The sequence below is a fragment of the Dermacentor silvarum genome, chromosome 4 (genome assembly GCF_013339745.2).
Source record: "Dermacentor silvarum isolate Dsil-2018 chromosome 4, BIME_Dsil_1.4, whole genome shotgun sequence".
In the NCBI taxonomy this organism is placed as follows: Eukaryota; Metazoa; Arthropoda; class Arachnida; order Ixodida; family Ixodidae; genus Dermacentor; species Dermacentor silvarum.
Genome location: NC_051157.2, coordinates 138,719,357 through 138,735,769, shown reverse-complemented (window position 1 = coordinate 138,735,769; position 16,413 = coordinate 138,719,357). Strand labels below are relative to the sequence as shown.

At 48.7% G+C, this 16,413-nt stretch overlaps 1 protein-coding gene across 1 annotated transcript in view; it reads right to left on the bottom strand.

Moving 5' to 3' along the window:
* Nucleotides 1-15,794, bottom strand: part of LOC125945021 (uncharacterized) — a 60,901-nt gene extending 45,107 nt beyond the window's left edge. Inside the window, exons 1-2 of the mRNA XM_049666570.1 lie at nt 15,704-15,794; nt 1,297-1,448 (exon numbers count right to left, since the gene is read on the bottom strand). Coding sequence (XP_049522527.1) covers nt 1,297-1,448; nt 15,704-15,793 — 242 coding nt within the window. The 5' untranslated portion in view covers nt 15,794. The remainder of the gene's footprint in view (nt 1-1,296; nt 1,449-15,703) is intronic.
* Between the last annotated feature and the right edge of the window lie 619 nt (nt 15,795-16,413).

Below are 16,413 nucleotides of genomic sequence, written 5' to 3'. Positions count from 1 at the left end.
GCAGCAAAAGATTAACACGCAAAAGCCAATGTGATGGGTTCGGAAGTGGTACTAAGTGAAGGAAAAGGCTAAAGATTGATGGTCGAAGTCATAGTCATGAGCATGACTAAGGCTTTCGCCTTAAGGCCTCTTAAGTGTAGCTAAAGGGACTCCTGAGGACTCATGACATGAATGTCATGACAAGCGTGTCATGTAGGTCATGAAAGAGCCGCGTATGTCTTGGTGCTCTCATGGTCGTTTCGTTAACTTGGTAGACTCCCCGCACACTGCTTCGCATAACATCGATCCCCACAGGGCGTGGGATCTGCCGGGTTTTTTTACAGAGTAGTTCTTAGGCGGCCGTTCCTGCGTTGAGCGTCGGCGTTGTCCCTCTGCGTAACCTAGCGAACGAGCACATAAATAATGAAAGAGTGCGTCCTTCTCGTTAAAGCGGGTCGTTCTTGTGATTTTGCAACTGATCTCCGAGCTAGAAGGACCCAGACGCCTATGAAAGCGCCGTCTAGATCATTCCAAACGTCAAATTAAGTTTAGATATCTAATTAAGATGCCCACCAAGTATTTTCAGACTACCGCGGCCACCGCCGCCACCCACCGCGGCGTGGTACCACGAGCCCACTGGATATGCGCATTGCGGCTCGCTGAGGACAAGCGCGTTTGGCTTACGTTTAGCGCGTCGTAGGCACCAAAATCGGAAGTCGTGGCGTTATATTAACATCCAAAATGAAATTTGAACTTCGCGCCGTGGTCACATTTAGAAGGCGGAGCGTGGTGGGCATGCCCCACACCGCTGTAGCCTTCGCAGTGCAAGACATTGAAGAAGGACTGGGAGCGCAGCTGAAGCCGCTGATGGCCACTAACTCGGCTTCTGCTGAACGTATTGAAGTACTTTTTTGAGGCAAAGTATTTCGGAAATAGCGGATACTTTTACTTTAAATGACTTTTTCCACTTCGATAAAAAGTGGTTAAGGGCCCCTTTAATAATTAGGAATTCTGGCGAGAACGTGACGTTATCTGACGCTTTCTCCATCAGTTCTCCAACATTGTTGGTAAAATTTATGCACACTATGCAACTTAAAAAATTGTTTTAGGAGGAACTGTGCAGTAATCTTTAAATGCGCGAAATGAACCTTCTTGTAAGTAGACGCTTGCAAACAAGTTCACACAGGTCCTGCGTGAAGGAGCAAGACTGTTCAGATTGCATAAGCATTCACAATTTTCAAAACGAATTCTTACGAGAATACAAAAAATAGACTCTATATTACCGCTTCCGTGGAATGTGCATAACAATATACTCACATATACGATCCATAGACAAAAGATTGAGTAGTTCGAATAATATCGCCTTGTACAGAACTACTCTTATAGTAAATACATACTGGTTGGTCGCCCGAAATATTGCGATTGTAACTTCGGTGCAGCATCACTATATTATGACTGTTGCCGAAGAACTGCAAAAGAGTGATTGATAAATAGTATGATCCCACAATGTAAGTAAATTGCAAGCTGAATCTTTCCAGGGCTTCACAAGCCCCTGCAGACTCCTAGACAAGGCTAAGAGGCTCGCGCCTGTTGCATAATTCAGCAATCTTGCAGCAAGAGACACATGCTGCCGGCACCGTTAACAATTTGCAGACAGGAAACTCGAGACATCTCGTGAACGAGCCCTCTGCAAGGTGCTAGAACTGTGTACCATGCGATTTTTGTAATGTCTCTCATAGAGGGCTCGACGAAGATCCAATGAAATCACGTGGAATCCAACGCATCGTGATAAATGTACAGCGCACGACTGCGCGGCATGAAAAAAAAAAACATTTGTCTGCCCCACTGTCACACCATTTATGAGTTAACAAAATGGGCACACAGTATGGTAACTTCGTGTGCTTGAAATAAAGAAGAGAAAACCAAAGAAAAATACAACAAATAAGAATGTTTTGTTTAGGAAGTGTTTATAGGGGTAGAGAGAAAGAGAATATATTGCGTTGAATAATTTTAGCTGGCTGTTCTTCTCTCGAGGTGGGCTACTTCCGCAGTCATTGAAACCGCGGACCTGCACTGCCCGCTTGGCCCTGTCTACCAGGCGTTGCTTTTCCTCAAGGCCCGCGCACGCGAACCGATCCTGTCACTTTTCTTCGGTCGGGGCTGTAATGTTTAGTCTTATGTAGCGCCCACACTCCAAAACTACAATAAAACACATATCCAGTGCAACAAGAGTTACCATGACTTTCAATAGTCTTAACAGATGTGTATCGAAATGGTTTAGCTGGGTATTAATACGGTAGAAGTCTTAGGGTAGTTCACGAACTTTCCGCTGGCTGTGTTTGTATGTATATATGTTTCAATCTAACCGTTTTCCAGCCTACTTGGGTCATGGGGCAGTCCATGGTCGAACTGGTAGCCCATCGCGCTGCTGTGGTGAGGAAAACATGGTTCGAAACCAACCGTCGGACCAACTTGGTTCAGTGAGTATTTGGGAATACGTACATAAGTGCCACTCTTCAAGGAACCTCTTTCACTCTGACATGGGTCACAGTAGACGAGGTACTGGGTAGGTACCGCTTTTCAATGAAACTATTTGACGCCTATTTGGAGCACTATATAAGTGCCGCTCGGCCTCTGCTGGTTTTCATTGAACGTCTTTGATGGCACATTGGCTAACTAGGCATGTACCACTGGGAGTGCGCCGCTATACGATGACGAAAGAAATCTGCAGAATCCGTATTGGCACCGTCGAATTGCGTTATGTATGAGGCAGTAATTATGAGTTATGTATGTACCGCAGCGGTACTCCTCTTTGGCGTTTCCCTAAAAAAATTCGGCGCCATCTAGCGTAGCTGCCGCGAAGCCTGTCGGTCGCCTCCGAAATGCATATCATGCCGGTGCGAGCGAACGCTGAGAAATGCGTAATGCGTCTACCAGACATCTCTCTCGCGCTTCTTTCTGGACACGCTGCCAAGAGGTCCTTGCGTAGCAACCGAGACAAGAAGTGTGGCGCTGCGAACGCCGATTAACTGTTCTCTCGCTTTCCGCACACCCAGTGGCACGTGCTCAGTGACCCAAATTGGCGAGATACACTACAAAACGGCACATATCCAGTGAATGCACGGCACATCTCGCTAAAGCGTTGGCGTGAATGGTGTTCATTCAAAAGCGGCACATTTTTGGCGCCGCCTGCTGAAGCTTCAGGTTGCTGTTTTTCAGGAAACCTTGTGACGTGGCTTCAATTCCACCCAGTATCGGATACATTCGAATAATTTTTTTAATTCCTTAGTACTCTTAGGGAACTTTACGCACTTTCCAGGGACTATTCATCTAATATATGCTTGTATCTAACCATTTTCCTGCCTACCTGGGTCAATGGGTAGTCCGTGGTCCAATCGGTGGCGCGTGGGGCTGCTGTGCAGAGGTAACAAGGTTCGAATCCAACCGTTGGTGCAACTTGGGTCAATGACTATGTGGGGATGTGTACATACGTGGCGCTCTTCAACGAACTCCTTTCACGCAGACATGGCTGACTGTATACGTGGGACTGGGTAAGTACTGCTGCTCGAAAAAAAATCTTTGACGCCGACTTGGAGCAGTGCGTATGTGCCACTCGGTCTGAGCTGGTCTCCAATGGACCTCTTTGATGCCAGATTGGGTCATTGGGTATGTGTTCCGCTCTTCAATAAACGTCTCTCACGCCAACTTGAGTAACTAGGTATGTGCCAAAGGGAATGTGCCGCTCCATACTGAGGAAAAAAAAGATTCCTTAAATTTCTCCGATGCAGAGGGAAATGGAACCCACCCCACAAGGGTTCCTCAAGGACACCAACCGGGCGCACTAGGAGGCTGCGTCACAAGTGCACGGGGTATGTGCCACTTTTGAATAAACCCCTTTCACGCCAACGCTTGAGCGAGTTGCGCTATCAATGCACTGGCTATGTGGCGATTTACAATGAACCTCTCGCCAACTTGGGTCACCGAGTACGTGCCACTGAGTGTGCGGCAAGCGAGGGAACAATTCTCAGCGTTCGCAGGCACCGGTGCGCCACGCTTCTCGGAGGTCATGTGCGGACTTCTCGGCAGTGCCACTAGACGGCGTCGCGTGTCCAAAAATAAGCGCGCGAGAGGAGCCCGGTTGCCGCATGACGCGTTCCTCAGCATTCGCATGCAAGGGCGCGCCATGCATTTGAGAGGCCGTGCGCAGGCTTCGCGGCGGCGGTGCCTGATGGCTCCAAGTATTCTTAGGCGCGAAATAGGAGTCCCGTTGCAGTACACGCCTCACACATGGCAGGTTTCGACGGTGGCAATACGTTGTGTCGCTGTATTGAATCAATGCTAACGCATTACCGTCAACAGGACTTGCGAGGCGGGTTCTGCCAAAATGTTTTTGTGATTGTAAAGCGGCCTATACCTAGTTAGCCAAGTTGGCGTCAAAGACGTTCATTGAAGAGCGGCACATACTTACCGGCACATACCCAATAACCCAAGCGAGGCATCGAGGAGGTTCATTGGAGACTAGCGCAGAGCTAGTGGGACATACCCAGTGCTTCAAGTAGTCGTCAATGAGCTCCACTGAGTAGCGGTGCCTACCCAGCCCCGCATCTACAGTGGCCCATGTCCGCATGAAAGAGGTTCGTTGAAGAGTGGCACATATGTAGGTATTGCGACATACTCTGTGGCTCAAGTTGGTCCAGTGGTTGGTTTTGAATCCTGTTCACTCAGCAGAGCATCCCTTTGAGCTACCGATTCGACCATGGACTGCCTAGTGACTCGGGTAGGCGGGAAAATTGTTAGAAAAATACATCGATACAAGCATATAAAGATCAACCCGAAAGTTCGTGAATTTCGATAAAATGCTAACGCCATAAACATATCTCTTAAATTTCTCTAATCCTGAGCGCAATCGAACCCTAATGACACGAGTTCCTCAAGGACAGCAACCCGACCAACCCGACGCTTTAGCAGGCTGCGCCACAAAGGCACTAGGTATGCACCGCTTTTCAGTGAAGGTCTTTCACGCCAACGCTTTCGCGAGCTGCGCCATGAATGCGCTCAGTATGTGCCATTCTGCAACGAACCTCTCACCAATTCGGGTCACTGATAATGTTCCGCTGCTTGTGCGTCAAGTGAGGGAACAATTTTCAGCGTTGGCAGGCACCGGCGCGCCACACTTCTCGTCTCGAAGGCCACACGCGGACTTCTCAGCAGTGTCACTAGAGGGCGGAGTGTGTCCAGAAAGAAGCGCGAGAAAGGTGCCTGGTTGCCGCAGCATTGCGTGTTTCGAAGCGTTAGCACGCACCGGCTCGCCATGCATTTCAGGAGGGCACGCGCAGGCGTCGCGGCGGCGGCACTAGGTGGCATCGCGTGTTCTTAGGGAAGTACGATAGAGGCGTCCCGCTGCAGTATACGCCTCATACAGGACTCGTTTCGACGGTGGCAATACGTCGAGCCGCTATATTGATTCAATACTGTGCTCATTACCATCGACAGTTGTCGTGAGATGGGCTCGGCGAAATTTCCCTGTGCATTACATTTATGAGAGCTCTATCCTAAATATCTGAAGAGAAGCGGGAGAGGAGGATTAGCTTAGAGAGACATGCCTGCGATTGTTCGGCACGAGCGCCGCCTTTTAGCAGAGCTAAGAGAGAGAAATAAACGTTTATTTCTGAACTAGCGAGAGAGAGAAATAGATTCGAGTAGTTACACGTGCATGCACAATTAGAGCGTGCCTTGCTCTTTAAAGCAGTGCCGCCTGTCGGCGACCCGTTTGATGCGGTGCCTTGCTTGCACGAGTGAGGCCTGCAATTTGGGAAGCGTAGCGGCACCCGACCGGCTTTATGAATGACGAGAAAACGCTACGACTCGACTTTCAGTATGTCTACGCCATTTGCGCTCGCTGTGCAGTCGCCGTCTGACACTGCGTTGGAGCCGCTGCGCTTCTGACTGGCGTTTGCCAGTGTGGTATAGCCATGGAGAAGGAGAGCGCAAATGCTGCTCAACAGCGCAGAAGAACGGAGAAGCTTGACTCATCGGATCCCGAAGTAGTTGCCTGGCAATTAGCGGTTGAGCGTAGGAGGAATGAATACATGTGCCACATAATACGTATACCGCGTGTGTGTCATTGGAGCAGCAGTAAGCATGACAATCAAGCTAATCCTTGACAATCTAGACAACCAGGAAAGCTAAGAATAATCAGCTGAACCTTTGCTAACGCTACGTATATCCTGGCATAGCCGAGCTAAGCCACTGCAACTTTTTTGGTGATACTGGGGTCGCGTTGTTGGTGCGCTGGTGGTCTACCTCGTGTTCTCGCTTAGAAAACCAGAAACTCGGATATTTCGGGAGTGCACTACAAGCCCCAGGGTCTGAGGTAGCTTTGGATCGACTGCTTCTTGCAGTGTGCTTAGTTGCTTGCCAGTGGTAATATTCTTGACCAGAGCGTGATGCCTTCCGCGTATATGGCACGTTCTAAGCCATTTATATCGCGGGGCTCTCCGGGTAGCCGCATCATGGCGGTATTGAAAATCAGCAACAAGATGACAGAGCCTGGTGGGTCCTCTTGTTCGGTGTGTCAAATTTCTCTGTACGGAAATTTCCCACTCCTATGGTTGCTGTTCTCTTTCTCAGAAAATTCTGAACATAGCGAAAAGCTCTTTCACCGCAGTCGCGGTGTTGCAGATTTTGAAGGATGGCTTCATCCGACACGGTGTCAAAGGCAGGATAGAACACTTGTTGCGTTTGTTGAGATAGTCTATTAGATGTTCATTCAGCTGAAGGAATACGTCTTGGGTGGATGCATGTTGACGAAAGCCGAACATGGTGTCTGTGATATATGCGTTGTCTTCCAAGTACGAGGAGAGTCTCGTGCACCATGTGCTTGAGCAGTTTGCCCGCGCATGAGGTGAGAGCCATGGGACGGAGATTCTGTATCACCAGCGGCTTGTTTGGTGTAGTAATCATCGTGATTTCCGCGTGTTTATACGTTGCTGGAATCTCGCCCTTGTTCCAGCTTTCATTAATGAAAGCGAGTAAATTTTCCGTCACTCGGTGGTCGAGGTTGCGTAGGATTTTGTTGTTGATTCGATACTCTCCTGGCGAGGTATTTCTGTTAACTTTGCCAGGGCCGCCTCATTCTTTGACCAAGAGAAAGGTTGGCCTAGTTCTGCATTTGATTTCCCACTGTAGGTGAAGTTCGGTTTTGTGCCTGGGATATAATTTCCCGTTAACTTCTTTTTAACCGATTCTAGGATCTCTGTTTGTGAGCCACCGTTATTGTGAATCAGCCGCGCGAGGTTTTGTCTTGAGGTTATCTTCGTTTCGTGTTGCGGTAATGAGGTATTTCAGGATATTCCATGCTTTCCTGGTACTCAAGGCACCTTGAAGTCGGTCGCACGTTCGGTTACAGTTTTGACTGTCAAGATTTTCGGCGTATTCTTCAACTTACTTCGTGTGCAGGGCGATGTGCGTTTTCAGTTTCACATTGCGTTTACGTTGCATACGTTGGACACGTTGCACTGTAACCTGTATCTTGGGTTCGATCACGGCCTGCATTCTGGCTTCTAATTTCCGCAAAATTCTGGCCTCTAACTTGGCTAGCATCCTTTCTTCGAATTTATCTATTAGGTTTTCTTCGAGTCTAGATTTCATTTCACTCGTTATTTTGCCGAGGGCTTGCTGTTCTTTACAGCGTTGTGTCAGAGCAAGGTTTACTAGTCTGAGGTTTTCGATTTCGCTTCTCATATCCGTTTCCTCCGCCTCTTCTGATGGGCGTCGGCCGCTTGCCATATCGGCATAACTGACCCACTTCGTCGAAATGGATGGCGATCTTGACTCGGATCGTGATCTTGATCTCGATTGGCGCGATCTTGCCTTGGATCTACTCCGAAGTCTGTAAGTGGTCATGTTCGAACTGATAGTAGTGGTTCTGTTACAGCCCGAGGGCGCTCTGGAGAAGTTCGAGTCGAGCTCGGAGGCCCATGCTTGCGGTTGTTCTTGCTGTTTTTGCACTGTTTGCTGCCTCATATGGAGAGGATGCGGTGGCTGCTTGAGTTTCTTCTTGCGTTCTTTTCTTGCAGTTTCGTGGGGAGGTTTGCAGATCTTGGACACTAGGCTGCATTCGTGATTCGGTGCTTGGCTAGTTTGGCCGCACCTGTAGCAGAAGCTTTCCTTGGGGTTTGGGCCCACACCTTGTCGGTCGCCCAAATCCCCACAAAGTTTACAGTACTGTAGGGTCTTGCGATACGGCCGGCAGCGAAGCTGGGCGCCCTGAACTTTCACATCGAAATGTACGGGTGATTCTTCGAAGTAATAACGGCCGACATCGATCTACCCAGCTTTCGCTTCCAAACCATCTTGCATCCGTCCACGTATCCACGTGAGTCATCACTCGTCATACCTGGTATCAGTTCGTGGATCTCGCCATGGAGGAGTCGGTCGGTAGTTTGATGTAAGGGGTGACATTTAAGGTGCTTCCTCCACGTTGGATGGTTTGGCCCCTGTGGCGTCTTATGTATGCGAGTAAGTACTAGTCAGTGCTTGCTATGATGAGGCTTTTTTCCGCTGCACTTGCACTGTTACTTTCTCATTAAATTATGGCCGCTGAATTGGTAGGCTTTCGGAAGAGAGACTGTTATTGCCACGTTTGACCACTTGGATAGTTGCAGACCCGACTGGGGCCTCAAGATAACTTTACGTTCATCTTCGGGCAGTTGCGGTAGCTTGTACTGTGGCTTCTTCGCCTTCGGTGGTTGCGTGCACGGGAATGCGGTTGGTGTCTAAGGCGCGGACTCCCTGTTTTTCTCTCCCTTAGCATTATTAGTCACGACGGTTGTTGCGGCGGGCTCTTTTAATGGCTTGTTTCCATTTCCCATCTTGCACCACGTACACTGTATGTCTATAGTACTCCTACTATTGATGTCAAAGGTACACTCCATCTCCGTTCCATTGTTCTCGCCCCCGGAGGTGGCAGTGCAAGTCGACTCTGGGTCTAAACACACGTTGTGCGGGAGTTCATCGGCCACGAGGCACTAGGCATGAGCACGACGCTCGGTTTCAGGCGCGATGCGCTAGGCGTGAGGCACGTAGTCTCGGGACACGGACTTACCTTTCTTGGGTAGGCCCAGCTGGTCGGCAACCACTTTGCAACTTTCGCATTGAGTAATTCCTTGACATACGTACTCATGGATTTACGTGTGGTTCTCTGGATGCCGTTCTCGAGCTGTGTCGAACGGTGTAGATGGCGGTAAGTTTCGAGGCGAAATACCGCGGAAAGTTCAGTTTGAAATGGGAGCAAATGTAGAGCAGATCGGCTCCGGTTGGCCCCCTTGCGGAGTTATACGTTAAAATCTATAGTTTGGGGATCTTTCACTGTGTCACAGAAGCGCAATGACTCATAGGCCAATAAGGCGATGCGCACAGGGAGGCTGAGCAGGACGCTAGCCAGCAGTTTTTGAGCCATGCACCCTACTATCACGCGCCGACCGGCCAACCCTTTTAACACAACACCCTGAAATGGGTCTGCTGTTTGCTACCATTCGCAAGTTAAGACCGCATAACATAAGGCTCTTTCTCCCGTTTATGTGGTGATTGCACTTCCGCCGCTGATGCGAACGCGCCGATGGTAAGGGCGTTTGCTCGCGCGCAACTAAGTTGTGGGACCCGTCCGTCGCCAAATATGAGTCTTTAACGTTATATTTATAACGCCTGAGGGCTTTGGTGGCATCTAAAGGTTTGGTCAACTCCCTCTCCAGCACTCGAACCTCTGGAGACAACACACATATTACGATGTCGGCCCTTACGTGTGTAACCACCTGTAGTACAATTATACGTTCTCTTCTCGACAGAATTACTAAATGAAATAGCAAGCAACCAAAGTTACCGCACCATTCTTTTAATGAAGCGAATATTGTCCCGTAAGTGCTCGGCTATTCGCTGACATCAACCATCATTGTCGATGGTTTCTGCGAATTTTTTGTTGTATTTTTCTGAGGCTCATTTTACAGCCCATGAAATATTCGCTTAAAACACAACATCGTGGAAAGAACTTTATTTAAATCATGAAATGGGGGGCCTGTATGCACGGTACCAAGTAGAAAATATCTTCATGTGCCTTTGGTAAACGCTCGATAACTATCTATTCTCAATGTCGTTAGGATATAATTCGGGTTCACCGACCCAAATTAAGCTAGCACCCGAACTTCAGGTTATGACGCTTGCATAAAAACGATTCACTGGCTATGACGCATTTGGGTTTCGGTTTAATGACGCTTGCTGCAGAGTTTTGCATACAAAGATCTGAACGCTTAATTGCACAGCGATGACGGAAAATAGAATGCTCCGGTCGTTTCTCTGGTGACAAGTTCCCTTTTCGGAACGTTGCTTCAAGCGCGACTGATTTTTTATTCGACTACTACTAACCACTTTAGGTATGCGTCCTCCTGTGAACATCGGTCATGCGTGGAATGCTTCTGGACATGTTTACATGTGTACTTTGCAATGCAGCTTAGCTATAACTCCCAGTACCTTTTTGTCTGCTTTGTAGTATTGTTATTTGATAATTCATTTAATGTCAACGATTCTCTTCGCCATTTATATCATCTTACTCATGACGTCTTGCCTCGCGAGTGTCGGCACGTATGACGGCACTCTTTTGGGTCCATAGCCTCATGCTAGAACTCGAAGGAACACAATGAGCGTTTTCCGGGATTTTCAAGTGAGTGGATGCGGCTTTAGTATGACCACAGTGTCAGGTATACACGGTGCTTTTTTTTTACTCTACAGATATTGTTTTGTAAAACAACTATGAGTTTAGCAAACATGGCGCTCTTGCAGAGTTATTGTAAGGCAAGGCGGACATACGTTTATTATGTGTGTCAGACGGCTAACCAAAGAACGTGTAAGAAACTCTTTATTAGAGCCTTGCAGGACCGTTGTCTAAAAAAATAGTTGCAGTGGCTTAGCTCGGCTATGCCAGGATATACCTAGCGTTAGCAAAGGTTCAGCTGAAGGTCCGAGTCGCAGTGGCGCTTTCGCTGAGTTTCACAGTATATTCAGTCGATCGGCGAGCCTTGACGTCATCGACGGCGTTTTGTTGTTGCTGCAGGGGTGGTCGGGCACATCGCTCAGCCTCCTGGCAACGCCGCTTTGCTAGACGTTCGTCCCTTTGCTCCAGTGTCTCCGCAGCACGTTTAGCCTTCTTCTGTTCATTTCTCCTACGCTCAACCGCTAATTGCCAGGCAACTACTTCGGGATCCGATGAGTCAAGCTTCTCCGTTCTTCTGCGCTGTTGAGCAGCATTTGCGCTCTCCTTCTCCATGGCTATACCACACTGGCAAACGCCAGTCAGAAGCGCAGCGGCTCCAGCGCAGTGTCAGACGGCGACTGCACAGCGAGCGCGCGCCGGCGCCAGTGCGTCTACCACGGCTACGACGTCACTCCTCTGGAATGCGCAGACCGGCGGCGGCGGAGTGCGCGAGAGGTGCCGGCTCCGGTGGCTTCGGTGCGCAAGCCGTGTGACATCACTGATCCTTGCGCATGCGCAGCACGGCTCTTGATGTGCCGCGCGAAACGGGCTTGGCTAGGCCAGTGTAGCTAACGCTACAAAAAAAAAAAAAAAAAAAACCGAAGGCAGCACCACTTTACTAAAACTCGCTCTTAAACGATATAGATAGAGCACCTCATTCAAGATATTCGTCATCATATTTCCGCGCGCACTCTAGGCAATATCAAAAGTCACAGTATCGCCCGAAAGGCGAAGCATTGATTGCGATAGCAAATTAGTGGACAGCTATACAAAGTAAGGATAGTAGTTTTATCGGCCGTATAAACTTGTAAACATAGACATACTAACTAAATTAACAAGCATGGTGTCAGGCGCGCACAAAACCAAACATGAACGCATCTTACCCGATGACCCGCGGAAACTGGCTGTCAAAACGCTGGAGTTAGTCAGCGCAGCAGCAGCAGCGAGCGAATTGAGCTTCGTGCCGGCGCTCGCATCAACGCGATCTTAGCCGCGAAAACACAGGTATGGCAGACTGTGCCACCACCGCAGATGGTCTTCAAGATACAGCCGCGCGGACGGAAGCTCGCGGCGCAGAACGTCCCCCTCCTCCCTCTCTACGAAGCCTTCCGGCGCGGCGGGAGCGCGCGGCCGCAGTAAAGCACGGCCCCTCCGCCTCCCTACCCTCCCTCGGGAGCGTTGCTCGCGACTGGAAGACTGCGCTTCCCTGCCGCTTCCCGCCCTTGTCTGGGCGAGCCGCGATTGCCAGCTCACCGTCGCATACTTGCGGCGACAATTTTATCGCCCGTAGACTTTATACGTAACCTCACGGCGACGGCGGAATATCGCCTTGAGTGTCCATATAATTGCTATCGCAATAAAACGGAGCGCGCCGGGAGCGCAGAAAATGCAGCCCCGCTTATACGCCTGACGCAAACGCTCCGTGACAAAGCCGTGATGAAGTATGAAGGATGGAATGTCGCCGCAAATATTAACAGCGGACAGCAGTTAGTCCGTCCGACCCGGACAAAAAATGTGTGCCGATCCTGGCGGTAGTGCAGAAAGGGTCCAAGCACAATGACACATACCCACGTGAACTAGCGAAGCTGAGCCTGGCTAAGTCTAGATGAGCATGCTTGGGACTACTTAAGCTTAGCCAGTCATCGATTTCCAATCGATAGCCAATCAATAGCGAATCGATAATTGATCAATAATCAATAAATTCCGGAAAATGCTGGGGATTACTTGGTTGTGCTTAGCCTAGCCCAAGTGCGTGGCCAAGCCTTGCGATATGCACTGGATAGACAATCAATAGCTAATCGATAATCGATCAATAATAAACAAATTCCGGAAAATTCTGTAGGGATGAGTTGGTAGGGCTTAGTCTAGCCCAAAAACGCGGCCAATACCTTGCGATCGCCAATCGATAGCCAACGAGAACATGACACGTGACAATAGCCAAACGGAGAACATGATAGATCGCGCTTCGAGCTGGGCTGAGTCGCGCCATCAGGACTATTTCTTTAGTCGCGGAGGCAATCGGCTGCTGCTCTTCGGTCATCTGGGCCGGGGGGGGGGGGGGACTCTCCTGTCTTCTTAAGTTGTACCCGACTATAGTAATCAACAAGACCGTCAATTCTACACTGCGGCAACGCGGCGAGTTCGGTATTGCGGAGCGATGCCTCAGTATGCGCTGACCCCATGCGGAGGCTGTGCAGTATGGAATCCTCTCACCATCGTCGTCACTAGGGGACACAATGCTTGGGAGGTGGTTAGCGCATAGATTGAATGTGAATGACAAGAAGTTTCTTGAGATTACGCTGTGGGTTTCTAAGAGCCTTCCTTCTTTGCTCAACTTCTATCGCATAGCAACGAAGAATATGATCCACATCCTCGCACGCTACGCATATTATGCGAAGTAAACCACGGATATGTTACACTAAAAATGGGCTTGACCAGCTCACTGATAATGTGTGGTGACCTTTGTGCGCACTTATCTAGTGGCAATGCTTGCTCAAACGGCAGAGTGCGCTTGCTGCCCGACAGCACTATAGTTACACTGTGTTGTATTCATATTTCCTCAGATTTATATTCACACTTTCACATAATGTCAACGACTCAACACAGTGGAGCTGACCGACACACTGAGGATAGCAATTACAAACGCTGCTGTGCTGGCTTCGTGCTACTTATTACTCGAAGCGTCCTTAAAAATTGCAGATCGCCACAATGCATTCTTTGCAAATGTTCAGGCACCAAAGACAGTGTTTCCGCAGAAACAAAATAGGATTTGGATGGGTGAAACGCGCCACAAAACTTTAACTTTGCTAAATATTTCGAACACTTGTGACGCCTTGTGAGAGAGTTTTGCTTGTTGTTTTAACGCGATAGCGTTAAGGGCCCCGTGTCGCAGAAAATCTGGCGTTGGCGTCGGCATATTACAATGGCGGTGGTACTTTTTAAGGGACAAAGAGTGCCAAACCACGTCATTTGTGGTAACGTACTCATGCCCTGTAATCTCTACCGACGACAGATAGATGTGTGCTACGGCTGTGGTGGTGGAGGCGGAGACACAATTACTTGTGGACCGCATACCTAGAAATATTCATCCTGTCCACAACGAGGGCAGAAGGGACGCCAGGTCCAAATGCATTCTGGGTAAACTGCACCACCAACAAAGCTCAGCTCTTTTTCTCGATGCAACTAGTTGCGGATCGGGCAACCGCTACGCAATTGCCGTGGTCGATGAGAACGGTAAATTTTTAAGCGCGGCGTCACTAAAAACGAGCTCAATTCATGCCGCCGAAGAAGCAAGCATAGCACTTGCAATTACAATGAGGAGAAGCTCCACGATTTTCTCCCATTCCCGTACAGCTATTAGGAACTACTCAGCCGGCTTCGTCTCAATGGAAGCACACAAGTTACTTATACACAGTATTAATTATGAGCAACCGGATAGCTCACACTTAGTCTGGTTTCCGGCTCATCAGGGCCACTCGGTCAGCCCCAATGGCTGCAATCCTAACGAGCAAGCTCACTCAACTGTGCGAGATCTCACATGCCGCGCATCAGATCGGGAACTGCTCCAGGATGACTGCGGCTCCTACAAAGACCCACTTAGTACTTACACGAGATCACTTCACACTATAGGGACGGCAGGAGTTCCCCCCCCCCCCCCCCCCATCAGAAGCTGAACCGAGCTCAGGCAGTCACATTAAGAATGATTGAAACTAAATCTTATCCCACACCTTTTGTGCTTAACAAAATTGACCAGGAGTTTCCCGCGGAATGTAAAAGTTGTGGGCACACTCCGTGTCTATTTGATCATATGCTCTGGCTATGCCCCAACCAAAGCGCTTCGGACCTCAACAGTGAGGAGGATTGGAGTCGACGCATATCCAGCGAAGTCCTCCAAGATCAACTCCTGGCCGTCCGGAGAGCTCACGACATCGGGAAAGCCTTTGGCCTACCAGTGCCCACGTGGGCAGAGCCACCGACTTAGCCTGGGGGCTTTTGCCGTCGGGCCCTAGTTTCTCTGGACCAAAATAAAGTTCTTGCCATGCCATGCCAGGCGTCGGCATTGCCGCCCGCGGCCGAGAAGATCATCCTCAACCACGCAGGCCCTCCAAATATATTTAGGTATGCCACACCATTCTATCATTAATGTTGCTCATACCTTGTCTTGCATTCTTGGCAAAGCTGTTCCTCGGAATTTTGAGAATGACAATCCACAAACAAATGTCATGAAACAAAACACCCACAGCGCATGCCTTTTATGTTAAATCTTTTCAGGCTGAAATAATAAAAGTACGAAACAAAAACGCAAACTTGAAAATTATGCATTGTTTTGGCGTGGCTTTGCAATACCTCCGGGATCGCCCACCCAAGAGACCGCCTTTCTACCAGAAAGCTCGCCTTCGTGCATGGCGTTCACCGCCAGTGTTTCCCGGTAACCATTACGGTTGCTTAAGCTGCAGTTGTCGGGAAGCATGAGAAGCAGTCAGGGATCTTTGAATGCTATCGCGTTCCAGTCTTAAAAGCGAAGCTTAAGCGTCCACCCAATTTTGTTTTCCCACTTAAGTAGTTGCTCATAGAATGTACCAAAACATAGATTGAGTCCTACAAATAATTATTTTAAAGGCGCAGTAAAAGCAATGGTTAGCCACTATCATGAATTTTTTTCGCCTGGAAGCGCTATGGTTATGAGGACAAAGGACTTACCGATTTCACGTCTTCTAGCGAAGCCCTGCCTCTGTAATCGAAACTTGATGCAGCAAATTGAAGAACGCAAATTAAAGTGATTAAGCGCATCCTCGAGCCTCGTGTTCTGACCAGAAAGGAAGCATACACAATTCCGCTTGCAGGCGCACTGCATACTATATATTTCATACAGATTTCATGTTGCTTGTTAGAATTTCTCTTGAAGTAATTATTCCTTTTGATACACGCGTCACTACAAACCTAAAGAGTGATGAGTAGTTGGAAAGTAACTGGCTGGAGAAAATTCTAGGCCCTGCGTGCGTCAGCAGTTGTCGAATCAAATGTAAAAAAAGTTTGTGCAATATGTTGGGTTACTAGCAGCACCTCCCTTCATCGTACATAGAAACGACAGGCAAAAAAGTTATTAAATGCGAAGCATTTCTTGGCGAACATTTGCTACTTTGAAAGTATCTATCTATCTATCTATCTATCTATCTATCTATCTATCTATCTATCTATCTATCTATCTATCTATCTATCTATCTATCTATCTATCTATCTATCTATCTATCTATCTATCTATCTATCTATCTATCTATCTATCTAGCGCTCGGACTCCCACCCGGAACGGCTACTTTTCGCCTCGAGGAGATAGGGGTGTACAACAACGCACGGGAAATCATAGAGGCCCACCTGGTAAGCCAGACGGAAAGACTACTACGCACAATAAC